Source organism: Malaclemys terrapin, chromosome 15, assembly GCF_027887155.1.
Source record: "Malaclemys terrapin pileata isolate rMalTer1 chromosome 15, rMalTer1.hap1, whole genome shotgun sequence".
NCBI lineage: Eukaryota > Metazoa > Chordata > Testudines > Emydidae > Malaclemys > Malaclemys terrapin.
In genome coordinates this window covers 26,565,805-26,593,330 of record NC_071519.1, presented here as the reverse complement: position 1 = coordinate 26,593,330, position 27,526 = coordinate 26,565,805, and the positions used below count along the sequence as shown (strand labels likewise).

The 27,526-nt window shown below is 42.0% G+C and overlaps 1 protein-coding gene across 1 annotated transcript; it reads left to right on the top strand.

Moving 5' to 3' along the window:
* Positions 1 to 536: 536 nt before the first annotated feature.
* Positions 537 to 27,121, top strand: CRTAM (cytotoxic and regulatory T cell molecule). Its single transcript, XM_054005654.1, has 14 exons — positions 537 to 594; positions 7,273 to 7,419; positions 10,736 to 10,888; positions 15,928 to 16,071; positions 18,553 to 18,716; positions 19,730 to 19,802; positions 19,901 to 20,005; positions 20,567 to 20,674; positions 21,515 to 21,613; positions 22,978 to 23,076; positions 23,540 to 23,644; positions 24,294 to 24,434; positions 24,838 to 24,921; positions 26,403 to 27,121. Exons 1-14 carry the CDS (start codon positions 546 to 548, stop codon positions 26,531 to 26,533), a joined length of 1,602 nt encoding a protein of 533 aa, XP_053861629.1. The 5' UTR covers positions 537 to 545; the 3' UTR covers positions 26,534 to 27,121.
* Positions 27,122 to 27,526: the final 405 nt, after the last annotated feature.

Here is a 27,526-nt window from a genome sequence, read left to right as displayed (position 1 = left end):
ACCAGCTCTCCTGAGGCCTAATCTCCAGACCATCCTTCCTCCACAAGTGCACCCCTGTCTTTAAGTGGTTTCCATCATATACAGGGTTTGGTTCAACGGCTCTCAGCACCCCCGCTATACACATTGGTCCAGCACCCCTGTCTCTCATGACTTTATATTTCTTTTTATCATTGTCTCGCTCTCCTGCTATGCTCTTTTTCCCACAGAGCACAAGTGGGATGCAACCCCTACGACATTTGAGTCTAAGCGGGCATAGAGTCATAGCATCTAGCACCTGTCAACCACAGTTTAATAAATTTAGAACACACATGGGGTCACGCAGCTTTCTCCCTAGTGGTCACGGCAGAGGAAACAACCCAGTGAGAAGGCAAGTGGGAGCAGCAGAAAAAGAAGAGGGAGGGAGTGACCTCAGCGCTGATGAAGTCATGGTAACCCCACTCCCCACCCCGTTGAAAAGGAACCGACTTTAAGTCTGCACTTCTAAAGCGAAGAGGAAGTTTGTGCAGCATAGCAGACAGAGACAGGCTACGTTTACATCAGACAACATGAATCTCACCGCCGTGCTCTGTCTCGTGGCTTTGTTACCACTGCAAGGTAAGCGACATTGTTTAACTGTCTTAAAAGCTCTTAAATGGAATTATTTTGTTTACAGAACTTCACTGCACCACATGCCAAAGTGCTTTTTATTATTAGCTGCATTGCACTATTGCCACCAAGCCTTTCAACAGGATCTTCTGTCACCTAAGGGCCACCCAATTCCAATTAATTGTTAAACCTAATGACAATCATTTGCCTTATAAGCCTTGGAAACACAGTGTAGAGGACAGAGAGCCAGGAACTGCTGGATTCTCATCCTAGTTCTGATCCTGACTCACAAAATAGCCTTACATGACTTACATCTCTCTACCTCCGTTTGCCCATCTGTAAAATAGGGCTAATGGCAGCTACCTTCCAGGTGTGGGGGGAGGGATAGCTCAGTGGTTTGAGCATTGGCCTGCTAAACCCAGGGTTGTGAGTTCAATCCTTGAGGGGGCCACTTGGGAATCTGGGGCAAAATCAGTACTTGGTCCTGCTAGTGAAGGCAGGGGGCTGGACTTGATGACCTTTCAAGGTCCCTTCCAGTTCTAGGAGATGGGATATCTCCATGATGAGATGAGATTTGTTAATGTTTAGAGAGTGCTTTGAAAACAGCGCACTATATAAATGTTCAGTATTATTATTCCTGCTACAGGATGTAGCCCTGTTTACATATGTTGCTAACCTGCGCCTCATCACTCACACACATCAGCATGTGTGCAAGGATTGCCTGTGGACATGTCAAATAGTGACCCGATTTAAACAAACAAAGGCCCATGCAAGTCAATAATTCACACTGAAGGACACTTACAGGTGACATTCCTGATCCTTGCATGATTTTGGCACTGCCTGCAGTATGAACCCCCAAAGGATAGTCTCACCCCACTTCTTTACAATGATTTAAGAGAAGAAATTGCAGTAAAGTCTCATTTCCTGAGACTTTGGTAATAGTGCAAAATATACTACTATATGAGTGTACTGTGAATCCGAGTCCAGATTAAAGTAAACAGACAAAGTACACTTTACGTTACATCATCCCTGGGATGGGGTATATCATTATTGCTTGTGTTTGTTAACTAAATGGTCACCTTTAAAACTGGTCATTTTAATCTTAAATTAAATGGATATGGTTATTTTGATATTTGCAGTGTTCCATATACTTACTCTAGGGAAAACCCAGGGAATACAGTGAATCCTGAGATCATAGTATTAAGTTATTATCTAAGGCAATTGACCAGCTTTTGGGGCCAACCACTGTACTCTAATTTGCAAAAATCCCGTTGTGCATACAATAAGCTTCCCAGATGTCTGTGTAAATTAGGGAGGTTCTACTGTACAATCAAACCAGTCATAGGCAGGGCCCCCTGTATTCTGCAGTTATTAAATCTGCCCCAAAATTCACTCCTTGCTGTAGAATCTCACTGTTCATTTCTTTGTTAATGATATTTCTAGTCTGATGGTTGTAAAGATAATGTTGAAAACATGAACTGAGTTGTAAACCATTGAGATTTCTGTATGAGACTGCAGGCAGTCTGAAACAATAGCTCAGAGATGTGAGCTGCTCCATTCATCCCAGTCCTGCTACCTCTTGCTCTCCAGTTTTCCCCAGGAGGAGGAATGGATTGTACTACAGTGTACGCTCTCTGCGTTGTTCCATGGAACTGGGAAATGGGGTGGTCATGGAGACAAAGCTTGTGGCCAGCTTGTAGCCAGGGACCTGGCCTAGGGATATACACTGGGATTCTCAAAGGTGTAGCTGCCAAGGCCCAGGTGGCTGGGGTGATGAGCCATTGAAACTGGCTACCAGATTCACCCCTTCCCATCCTCAAAAGTAATCAACAAATTTTACATCAATAAATATATGCAATTCTGAGCCACAGCTGAGTGTGTTTGCGTGAGGGTTGGGAGGACAACAGGAATGAAGGGCATTTCATGATGCCTGAATAAATTCACATTACCCCAGCATTGGGGCTGTTATGAAATTTGGTCCCAGTATGCCTATAGATTTTACTTTAATAAGGTAACTTGATTCCCAACACCTCTATGGAGCATGGTGCAATTCTGATGGGATAGGGCAGTCAGAGATTCCCCACCAGCCAGTGCATTAAGAACGTCCACCAGAAAAGAAGAGTTCCATAGGTGGAAGCAAATAAGATAACACTGCCTCAGGCAGCATTAACACAGGCTGAGATATTCATGGTTCAGCGAGTGGGAGAGGGTGATGGAACAACGTGCAGACACTACCATCACCTTCCCACCAGCCCCGCTTTCTCCCACCTGCAGATCCAAATCCTCATGGACGAGTTTCCATGGGGCTGGGTGAAGGTAGGACAATGCTGCAGAAAGGGCCTCCCATCCCCTGCAGCCGCGCTCTCCGTTATGCCACTGGGGTTTCTGTCTTCCTCGCCCCATTCATGGAGGTAGAAGAGACATGATCTGGTCACTGGTTACTCAAAGGAACCCTCTAAGGAGATACTGTGCAGAACGTGAATGATCTGCGATGCCCAGTCATCTGAAAACCCAAACAATGCCATTGTTCACTTCCGTTTAGAGACAGATCTCAGTCCTTGTCTGTGGTTGAGGAGCACTTGGGACAACTCGAGGAAGAGAAGCTGGTCAAATCTCCACTCCTCCCTGCAATCCTGAGTTGGCTACTCCCATGGAATAATTCAGCACAGCCTAGAGGCTGCTCTAATTTCCTCCAGGTTCCAATGGCTCAATGGGGTCATTAGAGCAACTGGGGATCAATGGAGCACAGAAATAACCCTGACTTCATCCCCTACGCTGTTAGGGTGACCAGATGTCCCGATTTTATAGGGACAGTCCCGATTTTGGGGTCTTTTTCTTATATAGGTTCCTATTACCCCCCACTCCCGTCTCGATTTTTCACATGTGCTGTCTGGTCACCCTATACGCTGTCCATAGGGAGTGGAACAAGATGAGTATCTCCCTATATTATGTCAAGTATCAGGAGGTATCAGACGATTATCTCCCTATATTATGATGACCCTTTTGTGACCAGCTACAATGGCTTTAGGACCGCTGTGCTGGAGGAACAGGGCAACACTGCCCCCGGAGAAGGAAGGAAATTCGGCCCATGAGTCATGGCTGGTGGACATCCCAGTCTCAGATGGAAAGTCTGTGTGTGTTCAGTTCTGGGGTTTAGTCTTTTTTTTTTTTTTAAACGTGCTTTCCTATTTAGAGTCTGGTTTCTCTCACTTCAAAGAGTGTGAGCTGACAGACCCCCCACGCCAGTGTCAGTGACAGGAAATAGAAAAGATGCAGAAAGGCCCTGTGGAAAACCACAGACAAGGCTACCTCAGCTACACTAACAAGATGAACCTGGTAATGCACATCTTTATAGATGTAACTACGGAGGGCTCACAAAAGGAATGTTTTCTTTTGCCATTGAGTCTGGGGCAACCACTTCTAAGTGTCATGAAACCTGAAAAACTAGCCTATTGTTGTTTCCCTTATATAATGGATCCTTTTTTGTTTCAAAAACAATTTAATACTGGGAGATGGTATCAAACATAAACAAATATAAGGCTGACCCACTTAAATAGAACATAGATTGCCAGCAAAGAGCCATCTATGGGAGAAACACCAACCGAATCAACTTCTTCCTCAATCATAATTTCTCACGTTACTTTCATTGGGGTAATTTTGGTCTCTGTGCCCTGCAGAGGCATTAAAATGGCTAACGGAAGCACAACGTATTCATGGTTGTCACTATCTGCTTGTCTCCTACAAAGGCGTCCATAAAACGGCCCCGGTCATTATAATTAGGAATGTAAATTCGGCAACAAAAAAAATCACCTCTGTTGAATGACATGAACTGAATGATTTGCCAACGTGTCATTATGGTGCTGAATAATGGGTTGACCACTGAATCGGAAAGAATTAGAATTTACAAACACATCCCAATTTATAGATTCTGTGGCCACAAGGGACCATTGTGATCATCTAGTCTGACCTTCTGCACACAGGTCAAGGACTTCCCTGAATTTATTACGGCTTCAAATCCAGTTGCTGTGCTTGAACTAGAGCATCACCACAGGCCTCCCCTCACTTACACTGGTGAGAATCAGGAGTAACTCCACTAAGTCAATGGAATTTCACGGGTGTAAAACAATGTAAGCACGAGAAGAATCAGCCCCACGGTTCCTTTTTATGATCAATGACTAATAGGGCTGTTAAGTGAGGATGGACAGTTGGTTTGTATTGGATGAGTCACTCCTTCATGCAAAAGGACAACCTCTGTGCTTCCTAGTTCTGGCCAGGGTAGACAGCAAAATGCTCAAGTACCATGAGAGTTTGCAGCTTTATGGACCCTATAGATCAGACAGTGAGGGCCACATTGATACCAACAACTGAAGCCTTGGGTGTGTATCCAGCTCAATTTACAGAGACCTATCCTGGGCATGAAGTTTGCCTTCCATGAGAGCTCCCAGGTACACGGCTAACTATTTCCCTCTGCCACTCCCGGGGTGGGAGATGAGTAAGGACATGGAGGGGGACGTGGCTACAGACCTCCATGTCTACCACCTTCCCTACAGCGAGCCCAATCCTGCTGTCACTGAACTCAGTAAAAAACCTCCTGTTGACTTTAGTAGCAAAGAACCTAAGATTGCCATTTTTGGTTCTTTTAAAAAAATAAAATGCTTCCTATTTGTGCAACCAAGGCAGACCCATTGCCCCAAAGGTTCAGCGCTCCCACACTCTGGCAAGCAACTTGCGGTGGGCAGCTACTTTAAAAAGAAAAACTGATTGAAAAATAAATTCCCTTAACTGCCTATTTACTTAGCTCTGGCACAGTTACTGCTGTTCGTAATTTCTCCAACGCATGTTTGTTTGGAGGAGGCCAAAAATAATTTAAGGCCATAAAACATTTTCACAAAGTGCATTATATATCTCAGCGTGATCAATTCTGGCTGGGAAGAGGAACGTATTTTATTGCTTCACTGTAAAATGAGCTGGGAGAATGGAATTTCTTTTTAGTTACATATGTTAGGCCAGATCCTGACTTTAATGGAGCGCCGTACCAATTTACTGCAACTGAAGATCTAGACCGGGGTGGGCAAACTACGGCCCGCAGGCCACATCCGGCCCGCGGAACCGTCCTGCCCGGCTCCCGAGCTCCTGGCCCGGGAGGCTATCCCCGGCCCCTCCCTTGCTGTTCCTCCTCGCCCGCGGCCTCAGCTCGCTCGTTCGGGGTGGTGGTCGGGGGTGGGAGTGTGGATAGGGGTCGGGGGGAATAAGGGGTTGAATGGGGGCAGGGATCCCGGGGGGAGGGCTGTCAGGAATGAGAGGAGGGGTTGGATGGGGCGGCGGGGGAACGGGGGCACTCAGGGACAGGGAATGGGGGGGTTGGATGGGGCAGGGGTCCCGGGGGGAGGGCCGTCAGGAATGAGAGGAGGAGTTGGATGGGGCAATGGGAGTACGGGGGCACTCAGGGACAGGGAATGGGGGGGGTTGGATGGGGCAGGAGTCCCGGGGGGGGGGGAGTCAGATAGGAAGTGGGGGCTGGGCCATGACTCCCTCCCCTAGCTGGCCCGCCATACAATTTACAAAACCTGATGCGGCCCTCAGGCCAAACAGTTTGCCCGGCCCTGATCTAGACATTTGAATATAAAAGGATTGATTTTCAGAGGTGCTGAGCATCCACGATTACTATTAATTTCAACTGGAGTTGTGAGATCACCACTTCTGAAAATCAGGCACAACGACAGGTAATTGCAAGACAGTGCTTTGACCTTTGAGTCATTTGTTCAAATCTGGCCCAGGCTGGTAACTAAAAACCACTGTGTGTTTAAATGCATGGAGCGCTTATTCATCAAATCCACCTATTTCTGGCTCTTCGATGGCTTGTGTGAAATAAATTGAGGGGTCCAGTTGTGGTGGGCAGGTGCACATCACAAAACCACCACCACAAGTGTTGGGAGTCTCAGCAGAGCTTCCAAAGATCAAATGGGTCCTTGCCTAAACCCTCTTCTCATCCATAGAGGGACTTCAGGCCACCTATGGGAGGGCTGTGGAGAGATGGCCGTGGGATTAAGGCTGCAGGCTAAGACTCTGGAGACTTGAGTTGGGTTCTGAGTTCTGCCACAGACATTGAGGCCAAGATCCTCAAAGGTATTTAAGAAATTGATTTCAATGGAACTTTGGCACCTAAATACCTTTGAATCTGGACCTGAGTGTCTTTGTGCCTTAGCACCCTACCTTCAAAATGGGGATAATAGCACTTCCTTGCCTTACAGTGATGCTGGAAGGATAAATATATATATTAATAACTGTGAGGTGCCCAGATACCTATGGCAGATGAAGACCATAGAGGTACCTAAATTAGATAGAGCGGCACATTTGCGGTACAGGGAAGTGTGAGATGCCATTGTCCATCCTGTCCTTGTTCTGGGGATAGAGGAGTTCACTCCTTAGGTCTGTCGAGCCAGCGCCTCTTGTTGGCATGAGATTCACTCTCGGGGCTTGTCTACGGGGGGAAATTTACCAGTATAACTCCTAGTGGACACTTATTCTAGAACAAGAGTGTCTACATGGGGAGTTATATTGGTATAAATGTACAATTATACCAGTAGAGTTATGCTGGTAAATTTCCCCTCGCAGACAAGCCTTTTTGAAAAATGAATGCTCTCAGTTTGCCTCACATCGCATTTCACAACTGTTTTTCTCTGGCAGGGGATTTTCAAGAGGTTCACACTGAAAGTGTCACTGTGGAGGAGGGGCAGGATTTAAGCCTACAGTGTGATTTCACCGGAGACCACGAATCTGCCTTGGAGTGGTCAAACCCTCGGGGGTTTGTTATTTTTCTAAAAAGCCACCGAGGTAAGTGTCAAAACCTGCACCCATGTTACTTTCCATTTGGTAGGAGAGGGGTCAGTCATCGGTGGTCTTTCCAATCTCCCACCTACTGTAAGATCTGACTCACCTACAGGCCCACCACTTAGAGCTCTTGTACAGTCAGTCGCTTTCCTACAGGAAGCTGATTAAATGGAAACCCCACCAGAGTGGTTTGTAAATGGGGCCTCAGGGAATAAACTGTATTTACAACTAACACCAGCTCAAAAACCCACCACTGAGTGAAAGGACCTACGCATGCTGTAGATTGTGTCCGATTTAGCTGAGAAAGAAGGTTCAAAGTGTTCCTTGCTTAGAATGCACATTGGTTTTTAACTTATTAAAAAAGCACCTGTTTGATAAGAAGCTGGTGAGTGCTATACAATGGAGACAGCTAACTGATGTGAACACACCCATGTTTACTGCAACCTTGTCCTCCACCCCACACCTGTCTGTCCCCCAGTGCCATCTTGTCACTCCTAGATTGTGAGCTCTGTGGGGCAGGGACTGTCAGTCTTACAGAGCATAGCATAGAGGACCCTCATCACTCTTAGGGCTGCTAGGTGCACTAAAAACAACAGGGATTTTTCAAAGGGAATCTGGCACCCAACTCCGGTTGAAATTCAGCATGAACTGAGTCCCCAACACCTAATGGTTCCCTTTGAGAATTTCAGCTCAAATCATCATCAATATGATTGCTGAGTGGATAACTGCAAAATTGTATTGAATAAATAATCTGACAAATACATTTGCCAGATAATTTAGTCAATAAATTTTGCAAACATTTGCAAATGGAATACATGGTGAACTTTTAAAATATTGATATTATCATCATTATTATTATTAGCCCAGCTCCTAAATCACGTATATGCTTTTGAAAATTTTGTCCAATTCAATTTACCAATCTCAAAGAGGTGTAATAGTAGGTTAGGGTGGAAGATCGTACCAAGAGTCTATAAACCCAAATCTTTGGCTGGTGTCAATCTACATGACTTCATTGAAGTCAGTGAAACTACACTAATATTGTCAGGTCTGCTGGAACAATTTGTGTAGTGGGAGTTCTGAGAACCATTGAACCAAACTGTAAACCCTGGATAGAATGGAAACCACTTCAAGCCAGGGGATGTGGCAGCCCCCCTAGTTCCAGCACCTAGGGATATTGCACTAGCCGAGGGTTTGACCCACAGTCTATTCCTCTGCAAAGGCATGTGATAATCTCCTTACAGGGTGTATAATATTTAAGTGATATTGAACACAAGGATTAGTGTTTGTAAAGTACTTGATGTGTCTGAAGCACCGTATTTTTGCTTTTTTTCCATGTTAGTGGAGAAACAAAATTTTATGCCATATGTGGGCATTTGCGTTCTCAATCTTATCACCATAAGTCTCTGTTCAAAGAAGCAGTGTGACACACAGCTTAACAAATCATTTTCTTATTCCATATGGCAAAAAATTAAACATGACTAACCAGCTAGCTTACACACAACAGTGATCTGAACATTATTTTTCTTTCATATTTAGTCCAGAAATTAAAACACCTGTGATTCCATCACTCGCCTAAATATTTTTAAAGCCTTAAAAAGCCTCAGCTAAAAAAAAAAAAAAAAAAAAAAAGAAGTTTCTGAGGTCCTTTAGTCTCCCCCAATGGATGGCCCATTTCCTCAATTTCAGTTCACTTTAAAGGCAGGCTGTTAGTTTCTGTGTTGTGATTGCGGTGAGCAAAGGCGTCGCCGGTTGGAAGGAGAGGGGGGAGGGCAAAAAGTGCCCCTCCCCAAACAACTGGGGGTGGGGGCACATTCAGCAGGGAACCGCAGCAGCAAAAGGAGCAGAACGTGGGTCCCCACGCCAGCAGCTCCTCCGGCGTGGCTGTACGGGTACTGCCCCCAGCCCTGTCCTCCAGTGGGGCTGTACAGACCCCAGGAGACGCAACTGCGTGGAAAGCCTGAAATTGGTATCCTGCGCAGCAGGAGGACAGACCCCTCCCACCCATAACATGGGATGGGGAGGGGACAGGGACAGCACGGAGGCCCAGGCTGGGAGCAGAGAGGAGTCACATGGGGAGGTCATGTGCCCCCCTTTATGTCCCTCCCATGAGTTGCCAGCGGGAGAGCTGATGTGACCTGCTCGACTCAATCCCAAGATTCCCATGGGTCACACAGGGGAAAGAGTTTAGGAGTGTCTTGGAAGCCCAAAGAGATATTAATCTGCTGAGAGATCTGGATATTCCAGGAAGGTATCTCATTAAAGGGCAACTAATTAGGCCACACTAGGATTAGAGGATCAGACAACTCATTAATACTTCAAGATTTATGGATGTGGAGCATTACATAATTCCACCCCCCTTTTGCAAATTGGGAAACAGGCCCATCATGGCGAGATGGTGCATAAAGCCACACCATGAGTCTGTCTCTAAGAGGGGAATAGATCCCCATTCTCTGGAGTCCTAACCCTATCCTACATGCACTAGATCATGGTACAGCTCCTTCCATGCTGCCTCTTCGTAATTCTCCAAACATTTGCTGACATTTACCTGCCCCAGAACCCAAATTCCATTAGTATCTTGAGAACCCCCATAAACCAACATCAATGAATTTAGTCTCACAACCCTCCTCTGTGAGGCAAGGAAGTCTAAGAGGAGGCAGTGTGGTTTAATGGATGGTGCATTAGCCTGGTTCTATTCCCAGTTCTGCCTGCTGCATGGCCTTGGGCAAAGCAACTTCAGCTCTCTGTGCCTCTATTTACCCTTCCACCCTTTGTCTGTCTTATCTCTTTAAACTTTAAACTCATTGGAGCAAAGACATGTCCTACTGCGTGTCTGTACAACACCTAGTACAATAAGGCCCCAGTCTAGGTTGGGGGCCTCTAAGTGCTACTGCAATATAAATAATTAACATTAGCCCTATTTGACAGATGGGAAACTGAGGCAAAGAGATTTGCACAAAGTCACACAGGAAGTCTGTGGCAGAGCCAGGGACTGAACTGTAGTTTCCCGAGTGCAAGAAGAATGTTTTACCCACAAGACCCACCTGCCTCTCAAACCAAACTTCTTTCAGAGCTTTGAAACACACAGGAAATGTTATGACCTCCCTTCCCCCTCATGTGCGCTATTTTTAATGTATTGCTATAGATCCAGCTAGGAATGATTAGCACTAGAATTGTTCATTAAACACTGAGAGTGAATGAATGAAAAAGAATGTCATTCACACCTGATGAACAAAGCCAATCTCACCTGTTATCACTTTGGTTACCCATGTCGCTCGTATGTACCAATGCACTTATTATGCCATTCTTTTTTCACTTACAGGTTTAAAAGATCAGAGATACAAGCTTATCCACTATTCAAAAAATAAATTATCGATCAGCCTCTCTAATGTCACAGTACAGGATGAAGGCACATACACATGCTTCTACTATGACACACCAGTCAAAACCAAGAAAGTGAATGTTACTGTCTTAGGTGAGTTCCATTAGAGAAGCTAAATTTCCATAGGTTTCTAATAAAATCCAAGCTCCTCCTTTGCTTTTATTTCTGAATGAAGGCTATCCCATTTTACTGTATTCTTTTGTAATATGTTTAAGAGGCCGTGTTGTAGTAACTAAGGCCCCAACGTTATGAGTTATTAACTCATGAGTTGATGAGTTAATAGAATGAGTTCTATTCAAGAATTGCCCAGGTATCAAGACCTTTTAGAAATGATAGAACAGAGGGCTAAGAGAATAAAAATCCAATGCCTCACAGCTAGATTTCTTCAACAGGCTGAGGAAATGCAGAATTGGAGCAGCCTTTCACAAGAGCGTACTGCTGGTACCGGTAACAAGAGCTCCCCTGTTCCTTGTCTGTGAATGAGCTAAAAATTAAATGCATATCAAAAGTGAAAATATTATATAATATGCCAAATAGAGTTGCCAAATAGGGAACTTAATGAACTATAATTGTATTATTCAAATGTGCATAAGAGGGAAGTCAACTATAAGTGGCACCATATTGGGCAAAATATTATCAACTTTAATGACAGGTTTCAGAGTAGCAGCCGTGTTAGTCTATATCCGCAAAAAGAACAGGAGTACTTGTGGCACCTTAGAGACTAACACATTTATTAGAGCATAAGCTGTAGTCCACGAAAGCTTATGCTCTAATAAATTTGTTAGTCTCTAAGGTGCCACAAGTACTCCTGTTCTTTTTAATGACAGGGTTTACCTCATGGGCAATGCTTTTAGGAAAGAAAGGGACTGTGGTCATATTGATTTGTTTTTACTTTAAGTGATAAACTGAGGAAGTCAGGCTAATGCTTGCAATCAAATATGCTTATGCTACCAAGTTAGTGAAATATGCTTGTGCTAAAAGAGGCAGTGAATACAAGGAACTGAAATCAAATAGTATGTTTATAAGGACACTTGACCACAGGGTGGAATAGCCAGAAATGTAACTATTTGATTCATAATGCAAAGACTCAGCTCAGCATACATACCAAGATTTCACCATTGTTGTTAAAAGGAACAAAAGCAGAAGATTTATACAGGTCTACTAGCCTGTTGAAGAATAACCGTTCTTGAAGTGACATTGTATTGTATAACGAACTATTAAAAGAAGTTTGAAAAGCATCAAAGGCTATGGAGGGACTCTGTGTACATTATATGAACCTTAAACTGAACATCTCAGCAACTAACTAAGTGTTGATAGAGAAACTGCACCCTGAGTAAGCATAACTGCAAAGTAGGCCAAGGGATACACCACAAAAGGGGCCCATGAAAAGTGATTTGGTTGCTATGTTGGTGGCTCAAGCAAACCAGTTGGTGCTCAAGATATGTCCCAAAATGGATGCACCAAAGTTATGACCTTTTTTCATATAAGCTGGAGTGAGAAAATGTATTGCACAAAGAGACTGGAAAACTCAAGTCCACTGGGAGAATTCAGCTAACATGTCATTCTCTGATTGAATGGTGAGAGAGGACAACTTTCATTTTGGCTGGACATTTAGAATCTTGAGAAGTATTGGTCACCATCTGATTGAGCCACACCCAGAACCTCCAAGAAGAGGAACAAAGTTGGACCACCCAGCAAAAATAGGATAAAATAGCCTGTCTCCTTCAGCACATCACTTCCTGAAAGCCAAAGACACCTGGAAGGAGGAAGAACTGAGTTCCTGGGCTGGCCACCTAGGAGTCCTCTTAGTTATCACCTATCTCTTTCTATTTTCCAACTACTCAGGTTACCCACTAGCAGACCAGGAAAAGACTATAGTCATGTCCATTTTTTGCTCCGCCTACTTACACATGGTCAACTCCTGCTGTGGAGATATCTGAGCTAAAAGCTAACAGCTGAGCAAAGATCTGGTGATAAGCAACACACAGACTTTCTTTTGGGTCACATTGCAAAACAGTCAATTTACCACTTCCTGAAACTGGACACCTAATTATTAAAGAAGTGTACATGCTCCCGTATGCTTTAAAGATGGTCACAGAGTTGCAATGTGTTTCCTTATTTTGTAATAGGTTCCAGTCAAGATTGTTATAACATAGATTTGAAACTGAACAAATTACTGTTACTCAAGATTGCAGACTGCTGCATATGTGTCTACAACAGTTAATGGTTTCATACTGCTTTTCAAGTTCTCGGTGTATACAGACATAAAATGAGATCAAGTGTGCAAGCTTCTTGAACAGCACTCCGTCTATACAGTTTGTCATAAATGCAGAGTTTATGTTAGTTAGGAGTGTTAGCCAGATTCTGGGGTTAATATAATTTGTGGTGAAGTAGGTTAAAAGCGTTGACTACTTTGGTGAATTGATATGTAAGTAATTAACCAAATTACTTTGTGATCTAGCTTTGTATTGTATTTCCTCTGTTGTGTTCACAACACTGGAGTTGATAACCAATTGGCACAAGTGAGGCCCTATTCTGAGGGACTCTTAGTCAAAATTTAAACAAGGTCACCTTCCCAAGATAGTGATTGAGTATAAGTGTTATTCTGTATTGTGGTTATGTAGTTTGATTCTGAAAACGTAAATAGTTATATGAACCCTTTTTCTAGTTTGTTAGCCAAATCATAGTTCAATGCTATTTTTTTGTTGCTTTATATAAGAACATAAGAACGGCCATACTGGGTCAGATCAAAGGTCCATCTAGCCCAGTATCCTATCTTCCGACAGTGGCCAATGCCAGGTGCCCCAGAGGGAATGAACGGAACAGGTAAACATCAAGTGATCCATCCCATCACCCATTCCCAGATTCTGGCAAACAGAGGCTAGGGACACCATCCCTGCCCATCCTGGCTAATAGCCATTGATGGACCTATCCTCCATGAACTTATCTAGTTCTTTTTTGAACCCTGTTATAGTCTTGGCCTTCACAACATCATCTGGCAAAGAGTTCCACAGACTGACTGTGCATTGTGTGAAAAAAATACTTTCTTTTGTTTGTTTTAAACTTGCTGCCTATTAATTTAGTTCTTGTGTTATGAGAAGGAGTAAATAACACTTCCTTATTTACTTTCTCCGCACCAGTCATGATTTTATAGACCTCAATCATATCCCCCATTAGTCGTCTCTTTTCCAAGCTGAAAAGTCCGAGTCTTATTAATCTCTCCTCATATGGCAGCCATTCCATATCCCTAATGATTTTTGTTACTCTTTCCTGAACCTTTCCAATTCCAATATATCTTTTTTGAGATGGTGTGACCACATCTGCACACAGTATTCAAGATGTGGGTGCACCATGGATTTATACAGAGGCAATATGATATTTTGTCTTATTAGCTATCCCTTTCTTAATTATTCCCAACATTCTGTTCATTTTTTTGACTGCCACTGCACATTGAGTGGATGTTTTCAGAGAACTATCCACAATGACTCTAAGATCTCTTTCTTGAGTGGTAACAGCTAATTTAGACCCCCATCATTTTATATGTATAGTTGGGATTATGTTTTCCAATGTGCATTACTTTGCATTTATCAACATTGAATTTCAACTGCCATTTTGTTGCCCAGTCACCCAGTTTTGTGAGATCCTTTTGTAGCTCTTTGCAGCCTGCCTAGGACTTGACTATCTTGAGTAGTTTCGTATCATCTGCAAATTTTGCCACCTCACTGTTTACCCCTTTTTCCAGATCATTTATGAATATGTTGAATAGGACTGGGCCCAGTACAGACTCCTGGGGGACACCACTATTAATCTCTCTCCAATCTGAAAACTGACCATTTATTCCTACCCTTTGTTTCCTATCTTTTAACCAGTTACTGATCCACGAGAGGACCTTCCCTCTTATCTCATGACAGCTCACTTTGCTTAAGAGCCTTTGGATAGAGACCTTGTCAAAGGCTTTCTGAAAATTTAAGTACATTATATCCACTGGATCCCCAACATTCTTGTTGACCCCCTCAAATCCTATACTACTGGTTGCTGTTAAGTTACTACAGCTCTATACAATTAAAATCAACACTTGAGTCCTTTTCTTTAGTGAAGCAGTTGAAATTTTTTTAAAGGTAATAGATATGGGTAATCAGTTAAGCAGTTGCTTAATTAATACATATTTTATACCCTATCTTTCTTACAGTGTATTGGAGAGATAGAAAGGGCAACACCATGAAGTGATAACTTCTGTGAAGGATATAAAATAGGGAAGGAGGAGGGCAGCCAGTGGAAAGAAGGATAAATTCCTTTTAGGGGTTCACAGATAACTGCATTACTTGATTAGAAGAGATTAGTGCTTCTTAAGCTTTCTGGGCCCTTGTACTAGCTTGCCAGAATGCCTTTGGGCTTCACAAAACACCAGGGCACTGATTTCTCCTACTTAATGCTGTGATTGACTGCAAAGCTGCCTTGTGGAGCAGCCTCCGTTCCATCATAGACTACAGCTGCAGAACTGAATGGGAAGCTGGGAATGACAGTGGCCAACAGAGAAAGTCACCAGTAAGATAGAGGTAGGGAGCCTAGAGTATTAGTCTTAAAAGTCTGAAGTACAGTAGGTAAATAAAGTACCCTAAATGCAGCTCGGTGTGGATGGTCGGCCAAATTCTCTGCCCTCTCTCTCTGTCCTTGGGCAGTGCAGGATGGAATCTGGCCCTCACTTCTTTGCTGGGGAGGTTCTAGTGTGGAGGTGTTCCCAGTGAATACAGAGACACCGTCCCTGCTACACTTCATCCCCAGCACAGGGAAAAGTGAATGTCTGGGGGAGAAAGAGGCATAGTCACAACACACTGTGCTCTAGCTATGCTCAGCTGGGGAAAGTTAGGACCTCCTCTGTATGCTGCTCTAACCAGTGATGGGGCCAGGGAAGGAATCAGGCAGACATGTCCAGTTTTTAGGATTAGGGACTGCATCGTCATATGCAGTTGTATAGTGCCAAGCAACATGGAGCCCTAATCCTGGCTGGGGCCTTGAGGTGTGGCCTTAATTGAAAGAAATAATAATATGGGGTGAGGTACATGCAACCAATCATAAGGCTGATTGCACAAGACTGTAAGAGCCTAATCTCATCACATATCTCTTTGTTACAGCTGCTCCCTCCAAGCCACAGTTGGAAGTATCAGATATTAGAACCAATGGCAAAGAAGAAAAGGTTGTACTGAGCTGCTTCACCCAGGGAAGTAAGCCCCCTCCTCAGATTACATGGCTGCTAAATAATGGGCTGGAAGTCTATGGTGAGTTTTAAAATGAGTGGTATTTGTTTGTTGGGAATATTCTTATCAGCCATTAATGTACTGTACAAATACCACTGAACCAGCACTGGTCCAGTTTGGAAAGGTCTCAGCACCTGTGTATGGGAGACCTGAGAACTGGATACAAGTGTTAAATGCTAGGGAGACCTCTTTTTAAAGGGAGGGGGTTGTCTCAGGACACCTAACAGTTGCACAATTTTCACAGCACAGACATAGTAGCTAATCTTCAAACTACCTCTGTGACTAACCCCATTTTCTAGGTGGGGAGCTGAGGAACACAGAGGTTAAGAGCCAGATTCTGAATCCCCTTTTCACACTGAATATAGCACTTACCCATGCCAGTAGTTCCATTGCTTACTGAAGGTTGCACTATCTGTCCTTGAGTGACTTGCTCAGGCCCAAACAGCAACCCCATAAAAGCCAACATTGGAACTCAGATCCTGGTTCCTGGCACTCAACCCATCAAATGCCTCCTAACGTCAGTTAATGAAGATCCGTTTTCCCTGGTAGAGCTCTGAGCACATGTATCTAAAGGGAGAGTAAGGAGCTAGTTTGAATTTACTTGTGTGGTTTAAACAACGGTTCTAAATATTGTGATCCAATAATAACTGCCTTGCTAGCGGGAGCAGCAACGCATGCAAGAGGAAATGCAGGTCACTTTCAGTATGTGGGGGATAGATATGAAAGAATAGGTGTTAATGGTTTCCTCTCTACTTTACTTGCTATTTTGGAACATGAAGTAAAAATTGTATTTGTATTTTGGGTCATGAAGCAAAGCTTGCAAGTCTTCACCTATAATCTTGGTAAAATATGTTTTCTGAGTTCCTTATTTTAAAGGAAGCTTGGGGGATTAGGAGTTGTGCATCCTAAGTAATAAAGATGTAGATTATATGGACAATGTTACACCATGCAACCCAGAGAGGTCTTTTATATCTTGCATAACTGCTGCATTATTTCAAGGTAATGTACCTTTCTTAGTTTGTTAACCTGATTATGCATTTGTGCATGCAATACTGAGGCCTGGAGAACTTAAAAACTGCTGCTTACCTATGTGCTCTCTTGGCAGTTTGGAGCTTTATATAATAGGGGTGGGCCCCAAGCTGGAGCATTTTATACCTGATGCAATGCGCCCTTTGACCTTAAATCACATGGGCATCTGGGAAATGTAGTTGTGTAACTAAGGATCCATATTGTTCCAGGCTTTTTTTGTCTGATACCTGAATAGAGTTTTATAATGCAGGATTTGATATTAAAGAATGATGATGAATTCTCTCATCTGTTTTCAGTACATGCAAATTAAATGGATTATAGTTTTGAATGGAAAAAAATAAATTTTGTTGTGTGATAAATTTTATCTCCTTCTTTAAAGAAGGCTAGAACCAAGGAATTTCTCTAGTTGAAAATTATAAATACAGAGTTCAGAGGGAAGGCTAGCTCTAGGAAGAGATTCTAGGCTCAAAGTATTAATGATCACGTGTCTTAGCAATTGACAGATACTGTGAATAGATTTCAAGACATTAATGCCTACAATAGAAAATGCCATTTGAGATTATTGTGAAAAATTTGAAAAGAACTGATTTCTTTTGTGTGATAGCACACACATTTAGAATTTAGTCATTTATTCCTTTTACATCACTAACTACAACCTTGTTTTTCCACATGGCATTGTTAATAAAGAGGTAACATCATCTAATAGCAGCAAACTGGGGGTCAGAAATGCTTGTATTCTCAGTCTGGCTGTCCCATTAGTTTACTAGATGACTTTAGGCAAGTCACTTAATCTCTTTGTGTCTCTTTCCCCTGCTATAAAATAAGGATGATGAAAGCGACATCACAGGGTTGATGGGAGGATTAATACAGTGCTTTAAAAATTAAAACTGCTGTATCAGGAATTATCGTATGTGCAAATATTGGGCATGCATAGTATATATTTGTAGATTTAACAACTGTGATCTGTGTGAATATGGTAACAAAGCTATCTGGGAACTTCACTGTGGTGACAATGCTGCACTCAGATCTCTGTGTTGACTGCAGAACCAAAACTCAGATCCTTGTCCTGCTTCAAAGTTATAGGCCCTTATCTCTTGAGTTTAAAGCCCTTTAGCAGTATATGCCTATGACCCAGTTGATTCCATTCAGGAAAGATCAGAGGTGCTCGTGTGAGCACACTACCCATAATGGTGTGGAACTTGCTTATAGTGAATTCTGCTATAGTGAAGTAGAACAGAACGTAGGTTTTTTTTTCAGTGCATGGTAGTGTGTAGATAGGAACTAAGCGATGCTGTCAAAAACATGACTTTGCTCTGTGTGGGCTCTGCTGTGATCCATTTACACAATGTGTAAATGGCATTCATGTGTTGATTTAGCAGACCAAAAGTAAAGCAGATTTGTGACTGGAAGGTTTTTCATTAAATTGTTTTTGACGGCTAAGCAGTTAAATGTTTTCTTCAAATGGCTACTTAGGTGACATCAAACACCAGTTTGAACACGATGGAAAGAAATGCAACACAAGCAGCAGTCTCGTAGTCCATGCATACAACCGAGATTCAACAGCCAGTTGTGTCATTCGTCATGAAACCCTACGAGGAGAAAGACTGACTGTATCTTTCCAGTTTGAAAATTTCAGTAAGAACAGCTTTTATTTAAGCATTGGTTGACTGGTGGTGATTCCTATTAACATTTGAGCTTGAAGAAGAATACCGCTCTCTTGTATAGTGACTTACATGAATAGATCTCAAAGCCTGTTGCAACACACATCAGTATTATCAACCCCCTTTTACTCATGGGGAAACTGAGGCACAGTAGCAAAGTCACCCAACAAACCAGTGATAAAGCTAGGACTCGAACCTAGGTCTCTTGAGTCCTAAAACAGGGCCCCCATCCACTAGGCCACACTGAATTACTCTGTTATTTCTTTGCATAGATATAGATGCCTAACTGAAGGTGTGGTCTACCATTCAGAGAACAAGTATCAGAGGGGTAGCCGTGTTAGTCTGAATCTGTAAAAAGCAACAGAGGGTCCTGTGGCACCTTTAAGACTAACAGAAGTATTGGGAGCATAAGCTTTCATGGGTAAGAACCTCAATTCTTCAGGTGCCACAGGACCCTCTGTTGCTTTATTCAGAGAACAAGGTCTCTTCAGTGTCTGGTTTTGGAAGACCGTACTCTCCTGTGGTTAAAGAAGGGACTTGGAACTGGATTCCTAGGTTCTACTACCATCTCTGCCTCTTACTCACCGTGAACCTGATCCAAAGCCCGCTAAAGTCAGCAGGAGTCCTGGGTTCCTGTGTCACATTGGAACATTCACTTCTGCTCCTTAAGTATCAGGGGGTAGCCGTGTTAGTCTGTATCCACAAAAACAACGAGGAGTCCAGTGGCACCTGAAAGACTAACAGATTTATTTGGTCATAAGCTTTTGTGGGTAAAAAAAAAAACCTTTATGCCCAAATAAATCTGTGAGTCTTTAAGGTGCCACCGGACTTCTGCTCCTTGTACCTCTGTTTACCATCTGTAAAATGGGCCTAATACTTATCTACCTCCCATACATACTGTTAGATTCAGTTAACGCTTGTAAAATGCTTGGAGAGCTTCAGATGAAAGAAACTAGGGAAATTCTAAGTATTATTATTGTTTTCCAATAACTACTACAGGCTCAGCTCCAAATGTGTTAGAAATAAGCACGAGGACCTCTGAGCATCCTCAGGATTATATGGGTAAGTACAATAATAAAAAGCTACTGATTTAAAAACATTTTTTTTCATTAATATCATTTATCACGGTTCTCTCCTTAATGCATTGGTTATTCCATTAGAATCCACAGAAGCTACCCCGCAGTCTATAATACAGACATCACCTGGGAGCATATCTCTAGCAACAAGTACCCAACAGGAAGTTTTTTCTTCTCAGACAACTGTTGGTAGGTTCCATATTTTAAACTCTTTTCACTGTTGTTAATTAAACACTATAAACTGTAGAGTAGTGCTGAATTAAGGCAATCTGGGGCTTAGTGGGGAAAGGTTATCATGGCCAAACAAACAGTTTGACCAATGTTGTTTGTTTATTATTTATATGTGTCTACATGATTGTGAAATAAATCATATAAAATTATTTGTAAAGTTCTTTTGCCCAGAATATGGGCTGCAAAAGAATACTCAGGGATGATACAGAATACTACTTGCATTGTGTTCAGAATTGGGTTCTTCTTTTCCAGTGATTGCTACAAAGTCCAATCCAAATATTAACACCATCTTCTCTCAAAATCCTCTGCACTCTACTGGGAAGAATTTTAAATTCGCTTTTTGTTTATTTCGTATCATTTTGGGGGGGGAAATGGATAGCTGGCCCCATATCAAAACCTAGAGCCAAATATATCTGGAGCTTGGGAAATTTCAGATCTGGATTCCATCTTTCTGGGTTGGGTTTATTTCTAAAATATGTCTTCCACTTTTCATGTCTTGTTTGATGGTTATTCCTTTAGGATCCAGCCAACCAAACTTTCCTACCACTGTACCTGAGAAGCCATCTAGTACCAGCTTACCAGCAATATCTACCCAGCAGAGGGAACTACCAGCCAACATAACTATTTGTAAGTACATTTTTTTCTTAATGACATTAAGGCAATTTGTTAAAATGTCATGTGTAGAGCAGATGGAAATGCCGCTGAGAACAAATTTATATTCCAGCTGTTGCAATGATTCTTGAAACACAAAACACAATAGTTGTTACACACAGGTGAGCATTTAGAATTGCATCCATCATAGAGGGAGGCTGCCCTCTCTACTTCTCTCTTTGTAGTGAAGACAAACATATGGAGACATATGGGGGCAGGTCCTCAGGTGGTATCAATTGTCATAGTTCCATCAATGCATGCTATGATTTTATTAATACCTATCCCTATGGATGCACTAGGTGGCACTGTGCCACAGGCTGACAGGAAATAAGCATGGTCAACACACTAAGGCTTAAGCTGTAAAATTATTCAAGTGATAACAGCAGGATTGTCCCCAGAGGGCAGGAGGAGCTTCATTACCACTATATAAACTATGAATTGTTTGACAGTGAGATACTTTCCAACCTTTAAAGGGGTCTCTCTGGCTATGCATAGTTATTTTATGGAAGAGATTTGGAAATGGAAATTAGTCAACAACTTTTTTTTTTTTTTTTTTTTTTTTTTACACCAATGCAATTTGGCCCAGATCCTCAAAGGTATTTAGCTGCCTAATTCCCATTAATTTCATAGAAGTTAGGCATCTAAACATCTTAGAGAATCCTTGCCTTTGAAAATCTCCCACCGTATGTGTAATGTCATAGATCGACACATCATATAGACCAATTTTGTTTTACAAACGTGAGTTTAATTTATACTGTGAATGTACAGTTATCTTTGTGTATAAGAAAAAGAAAACCTCTCTTTTCATTTCTACAGGGTCAAAAGTAACACTAACAGTAAATGTGGAAAATTCTAGTACAGAAGCACCAGCAACAAGTAGTGAACCAGCCACTAAGAATGCAAACAGCACCATTGGTATGTGTGCTAATGAATGTCCTTGTAAGTTAAGCAGCCATGTGCTTTAGTGAACAGGGCTGGGAGGCAGGGATGTCCCAGTTCTAATCTGGGATCTACCGCTGATTTATTGCATTACCTTGGGCAAGTCATTTAAGGGCTCCACTGAGACTTTTCAAAGCTGCTTCAGGAATTTCCATGTCCAGTTCCCACCAAGCATCCAAATTCCGTCATGATTTAGAAAACATCAGCCTCTGATTCTGGTTCCCATATTGTAAAATGGGGATCATTGATGTTCACCTGTTGGGCATTTGAGACTCAGCTACAGCGGGTGTTGTACAGTGCTTTGAAGGTGGAAAAGTCTAAGTATTGTTATAATTAATATTAGCTAAAGAATACGATGTCTTGTCTTCAGTGGGAGTTTACATGAGTAAGGAGTGAGAAAGAACTCAGACTTTAAGGTCAGAAGGGACCATTATAATCTTCTAGTCTGACCTCCTGCACAAAGCAGGCCACAGAATCTCAGCCAACCACTCCTGTAACAAACCCCTCACCTATGTCTGAGCTATTGAAGTCCTCAACTCGTGGTTTAAAGACTTCGAGGCGCAGAGAATCCTCCAGCAAGTGACCCATGCCCCACACTGCAGAGGAAGGTGAAAAACCCCCAGGGCCTCTGCCAATCTGCCCTGGAGGAAAATTCCCTGAGCATGTGGGCAAGACTCACCAGCCAGAGTCTAGGGTGACCAGATGTCCCGATTTTTATAGGGACAGTCCCAATATTTGGAGCTTTTTCTTATATAGGAACCTATTACCCACCACCCCATCCCGATTTTTCACACTTGCTGTCTGGTCACCCTAAGCCAGACACCCAGGAAAGAATTCTCTGTAGTAACTCAGATCCCATCCTAGCTAGTGTCCCATCACGGGCCATTGGGCATATTTACCGCTAATGATCAAAGATCAATTAATTGCCAGAATTAGGCTATCCCATCATACCATCCCTTCCATAAACTTATCAAGCTTAGTCTTGAAGCCAGATATGTCTTTTGCCTCCACTGCTCCCCTTGGAAGGCTATTCCAGAACTTCTTATGGTTAGAAACCTTCATCTAATTTAAAGTCTAAACTTCCTGATGGCCAGTTTTATATCCATTTGTTTTGAGTAAGAACATCAAGGTTTGGCCCTAAGGCACTTCTGAAAACTCCAGCCTTAAATAGCATTTATTAGAACTGTAGCTAAGAGTTTCCACAAAACACATTGTCAGAGACCTGAAATACTGACTTAGTAAGGCAGAATTTTTGTTGAGTCTGTCCATAGTTGGGGTTTCTGATCAGACTACTGAAAGGGATAAGGAAATAAAAATATTTTCTACTTTTATTTCTACAGAGCCAGAAAGAACTTTGAACATCACAGAAGAAACATTTGTTACAGATGTACCAGCAATAAGCAGTGAACAATCAACTCAAAACTCCAACATCACCACTGGTAAACTTCTTAATGATGGAATAACATGGTAATCTAATGAATTGAACACAGGGCGGGGAGCCACGAACTCAAATTCTAAACTAACTTGTAACACTGGATCACACTGTAATGTTGGCCAACTCACTTAACTTGCTGTTTTTCAGTTTCCTCAATTGTAAAACAGAAACAACACTTGCAAACCTACAAGAGCTATTTTGAGGCTTAATTGCTTGAACCTTTACACTGTCACAAGGATAGAAACCCTCAGTTTTATAATTAATACCACCTAAAGAATACAGAGCCAGATCTTCAACTCATGTAAATCAACATAGCTCCATTGAAATCACTATGGCTATCCCAATTTAAACCAGCCGGCCCATATATATATTCCTTGGAATCATTAAATGTTGAATTAATACAGCAAAGTGTAAATAATCTGGGTTACTGTGATTGGGCTAACCAGAGAAACACTTCATTTCTACAGGATCTGAAACAACATTAAATGTGACTGTTGCAGAAGAAATCTCTGGGACAAAAGAACCATCAATAAGCCATGAAGAAACAACTCTGAATTGTAATGCCACCATCAGTAAGTTCTTGTTAATACTAAATATGAAATGGGCCTTCCTGAAGTCAGCCTGGTTACCAGCAGCCAAGTGTCTACATCACCAAACCCACCATGAAGGACACTATAGGGTTGCCCTTGTTAAGAATCTCATAGGAGACCCATGGAGAATCTCATAGGGGCCCATGGAGATCAAAAACAATATTAGCATCTAGAGGCATTGGGCTAAATTCTCTGCTGGTCCACTGACTTCAGTGGAGGTTTTCCCATTTTTACACAAGCAGAAAATGTGACCTGGCTCCTCCATGTCAACGATGGGGAAGTTTACATTGCTGTTTCCTATGTATTTCTTCTCTAATAAACTACTAAACTCAATGAAAAGACTACAGTGGATTTTGGCTCAGAGCCTGAAACCAGTCTCCAGTATTGTCAACTTGCCCCTTTTGTGGCCAGTATGTTCTCAAACACAAACTTGAAGAACAATCTAATCATTAGGCTTAAAAATGATCTCACATTATCTACATTGTCAGCTCCTTTATTTCTGAGGAACAGGCCTCGACATTCCTAACTGATCATGTGGCAATCTCTCTAATTGACAGTCCTCACCTTATTAGCTAAACATCGCAGATAGTAGCTACCTAACTATATTAAAAATTTTTTTTAATATAAACAGATCTTAATTCTGAAGGAATCAGACGAAAGCAAACAGGTGTTTTGTTGCCAGTCCTGGTAGCGGTTCTCATTTTTGTGATGCTCATCATCGTCCTGCTCTTCATGAGGAAGCTGCAAAAAGCACACGGAGTCTGGAAGAGAGGTGAGTGATCACACAATCTAAATCTCCAGTAATGTCTATGTTTAGGATGCGTGTGAGGGACTGGATAGTTGAGGGGACTGGTAACAGGATATGGGATCCTTGCATAGCTAGGTCATTGGTTAAAATCAAGCCTGTGTCAGTGGTGACTGAAAGTTATTACAAACCGCTGTTCAGGATCCAAGGGGAAATGGTTGGTGGTCTCAGGCCAAACCTCAATGGACAAGAGGATTGGCACAAATCAGTTCCTTTTTGGCAGTCCAACTACTGAATGGACATGAAGACTGAATTGCCCTCTTACCACTGGATATTCTTCTAGTTCAGTATTTGGTCATGCAGGGATAGCAAGGTGGGCAAATGTATGAAAAAAGGTGCAACTTCTTATTTGCATTTGTTATCTGCACAGAAAATGACACTTCAGAGCAGACACTGGAGAGTTACAAATCCAGGTCTAATGAAGACAATCAAGCCCCTGAGAAGAATGGACAAGGTAAGCTACCACCACGATCCCAGGCCATTGAAGATCCCATTGAAATCAGAGTTTTGCTACTGACTTCAACCTGATCAGGTTCAAGCCAACCTCATTGTTTAGGAAAGATTTGCAAACTGCAAATCTTAAGCTTCAATCATATAGTTTAGTCAAACCTTCTTAATAGGCCCAATGCCCACTGCAGACACATGACCATTTTTAACCATCTCTCACATTCACCATGATTGGGAAATTCATTACAGATTACATTTATGCTTAAAGCTTTTGATTGGGTTTTTTGAAGGAGTCTAATAGTTAATTGTACAAATTCCATTGGAATTCAGAGAGCTGGGTACCTAACTCCCATACGTGTCTTTAAAAATTGCAGCCTTTATTTGTTTTTTATTAGATGTTCATGTTCACAAATATTATAAATGACAAATGCTCACCTCTAAACTCATTAATTATTTGGAGGTGACGAGGTGTGAAAGATAAGGGAGGGCAAGGAGATAAGACCTTGCCTTTACCAAAACATTGCAGGTGGTAAAATGCTGCAAAGCAGGGGCTACCCAAATTTCAAGACACCAAGAACTTCCTTGGCAACTTGCTGTGAATCTAAGGGGCACACCTTCTCTGCAAGTCACGGAGTATCCATCATGTCTCTAGTCTTTAAGTCAAGACTGGTGTCTTTCTAAAGTCTATGCTACAGTTCAAACACAAATCATGGGCTCAATGCAGAAATTATTGGGTAAGGTTCCTTGTCTCCTGTTATGCAGGAAGTGAGACTAGATTATTGTAATGCTCCCCCTGGCATTAAGATGTATGAATATTTACATGTTTTTATTAAATAAATATGCACACGTGCAATATTTGGTGGGACTTGTACCTTTGTTAGATTATCAGAAATTGCTTGTTTGCTGATTTCATTAGCAAAACACACCTGCACTTCATCAGCTTTGTCCTCTCTCTGTAGTTACAGGAAGAGCCAGCTGTGGGCTGCATTTTAAAACTCTGTGGGACACCTTGCTGTAAAGTGTGTTCCTACTGTACCATTAGAATCTATATAAACACATGCAGCTTTATGGCTAAAAAGTCAGACTAGTCGAAAAAGGGAGGGAAATTTGCAAACACTTTTGAATTAAATTTTTTTTTTTTTTAAATAAATGTCAACCTTACATTTGACAAACTTTCATCAGCTCCATAATTGGTAGAAAAAATGAGGGAGGGGGAAAAAAAAAATCAAACATTTTTGTCAAAAAAAGGGGAAAGATTTTATTGCAAAATTTTAAGTATTTCAACCAGCTTTAGTAGAAAGAACCAATTATTTTCTTGACCACAAGCTCAATCACTCTTAAAAATTGCTAGAGCTCCTGTCACTGTAATATCTATAAACCATCTCTTTTTTTGGATTTATCAGTAATGTTGTAGCCAGAATGAATTTCCATCAAAATAACCCCCTCAGTCTATACAAAGACATCAACAAATATGCATTTGTCTTCCAGTTGCCAATCAGAAGCCTACTATGCAATACGTAACTGAAGGATATGCAGGAACAATAAAGTCGAATTCAGAAGAAAGATCTGTTTCAACATTTGGGAAACAGCTGGCATATGGAAAAGAAACTGACGTGTAGAAGTCAGGAAGCGTTGGCAACATTGTACTATGTACAGAGTCAATATGGAGTGTTCTCATATTTATAGTGTGACTAATCTGATGGTATGTAAAACTGTCAATCTGTGACGAATCAACATCACAGCAGGATTTCAAACAGAGGAAGAAATGCCTGATAAAATGGCTGGTCTCAATCTGGATTCTAGTTTGGATCACCGTGTTAACATTAAAAAGAGGTAGCTGGAAGAGATGCTCATGGGAATCTATTAGCAATGCATGCATTGCTATTAGCTATTTAATCAGCAGATTTAATTCATGGGTCTCAAATGGATCAGACATATACCAGAGCAAGTCATTTCAGCAGCGAGGGTCCTGATAATGGAATGCACAACCAGCCATCATAATACAAGATACAAAATTACTGAGAGGTTCATGCAACAGTTCTGCAGCCTCCTGAGATGGATTGTCTACCGATGAGACTGGGAGGCAGGAATTTCTGAGAAAGCACTTACGGCTAATATTTTTGAACTTGGGTGCCCAAAGTTAGGCATGTAATGATATTTAACTTAAACCGATATTTAGTTAATGAAATAAAAACATTGTGATTTTAGAGGTGCAGAGCAACCTGCAGTTCCTGTTGACTTCAAACATTTCTGCCTCAGTTACCCACCTGTAAAAGCAGGATAATACTACTTCCATGCCTCACAAGACAGTTGTGAGAATTAACTAGTTGTTTGTACAGTGCTTGACAATGACACCTACAGCTACTAGCCCTGTCTCCACAGTCGTTTGCCTTTTGAGGTCTTCCATAAATGTTACTAAGGGCATGATCTGAAGACAATGGGGTGACACAGGCATGACTGAGGATACAATTTGGCCCTCAGATCTATATTACTGGTGGTGATGTCAGGGCCCAGGATGAGTGTGTGGGGCTGTTTGAAAAAACAATTTTCACTTGCAGACTGAGTGAATCTGATATGAAAACCAATGAGACACAATGTCTACAGAACCCCAC

Coding starts and splice junctions, on each gene's coding strand:
- CRTAM (XM_054005654.1), top strand. CDS start 546: ATGAATCTCACCGCCGTGCTCTGTCTCGTGGCTTTGTTACCACTGCAA. Junction 19,803..19,900: donor GCATCCTCAGGATTATATGG/GTAAGTACAATA, acceptor TTATTCCATTAG/AATCCACAGAAGCTACCCCG. Junction 23,077..23,539: donor AAACTCCAACATCACCACTG/GTAAACTTCTTA, acceptor TCATTTCTACAG/GATCTGAAACAACATTAAAT.